The sequence below is a fragment of the Neophocaena asiaeorientalis genome, unplaced genomic scaffold, assembly GCF_003031525.2.
Source record: "Neophocaena asiaeorientalis asiaeorientalis breed wild unplaced genomic scaffold, Neophocaena_asiaeorientalis_V1.1 scaffold44, whole genome shotgun sequence".
Classification (NCBI taxonomy): domain Eukaryota; kingdom Metazoa; phylum Chordata; class Mammalia; order Artiodactyla; family Phocoenidae; genus Neophocaena; species Neophocaena asiaeorientalis.
This window is the reverse complement of record NW_020173678.1, coordinates 949,671-950,465: the sequence shown is the minus strand read 5'-3', so window position 1 is coordinate 950,465 and position 795 is coordinate 949,671. Positions and strand designations below refer to the sequence as shown.

The 795-nt window shown below is 66.5% G+C and overlaps 1 protein-coding gene across 1 annotated transcript in view; it reads left to right on the top strand.

Moving 5' to 3' along the window:
* The first annotated feature begins 168 nt into the window (after positions 1-168).
* The window catches only part of LOC112402607 (kinesin-like protein KIF21B), a 4,737-nt gene continuing 4,110 nt past the window's right edge, over positions 169-795 (top strand). The window contains exon 1 of the mRNA XM_024749623.1: positions 169-445. Coding sequence (XP_024605391.1) covers positions 174-445 — 272 coding nt within the window. The 5' untranslated portion in view covers positions 169-173. The remainder of the gene's footprint in view (positions 446-795) is intronic.

Genomic DNA, 795 nt, shown 5'->3' with positions numbered 1-795 from the left:
CGGCCGGCGGCCTCTCCAGCCTCCACCATCTGCCTTCAGGCAGCAGCTCTCAGGAAGGGTCTGCTCTTAGCCCCTGGTCTGACTAGTCAACCCCTTCCTTCTCTTCCGACCCCTCTGAGAGCTAAAGGTCTCTGTACCAGTGCAGGGTCTCAGGGTGGAGCACGAGAGCAGGGATGAGGGACTCACCTCTAGAGCCTGGGGCAGGGCCCCCCGCTTCTCGCCCTCACGGCTCGCTCCTCCCGCAGCAAATCCCCACGGCGCACAAGGACTGGGTGTGTGCCCTGGCCTTCGTCCCGGGCCGTCCCATGCTGCTGAGCGCCTGCCGCGCAGGCGTCATCAAGGTCTGGAACGTCGACAACTTCACGCCCATTGGCGAGATCAAGGGCCACGACAGCCCCATCAATGCCATGTGCACCAACGCCAGGCACATCTTCAGCGCCTCCAGGTGGGTGCCGGGCAGAGAGCTCTGCTCCTGTTCTCCACCCTGTCCCGGGCGCTGTCCCCGCGGCCAGGGCATGGAGCAGACCCCGCGGCGCCCCTGGCCTGAGCCCGCCTTCACGGAGCGCCCACGGGGGATGCTGGGCCCCAGGCTGGGACCACCCCCCGTGTCCCAGCCCTTCCTGCCCCTGACACAGCAGCCTGGACCCCTGTGCAGGTATCTCAGACCACAGAGCAGCCCGTCTCCCTCAGCCCCAGCTCTGGTCCCATCCAGGGACGCCCAGGCCCTCTGTCCCAGGGGCAGCTGCTCAGACGGCCTCTTCTTTTTCCTTCTTGTTCCGACCACGTTCCCTGTCT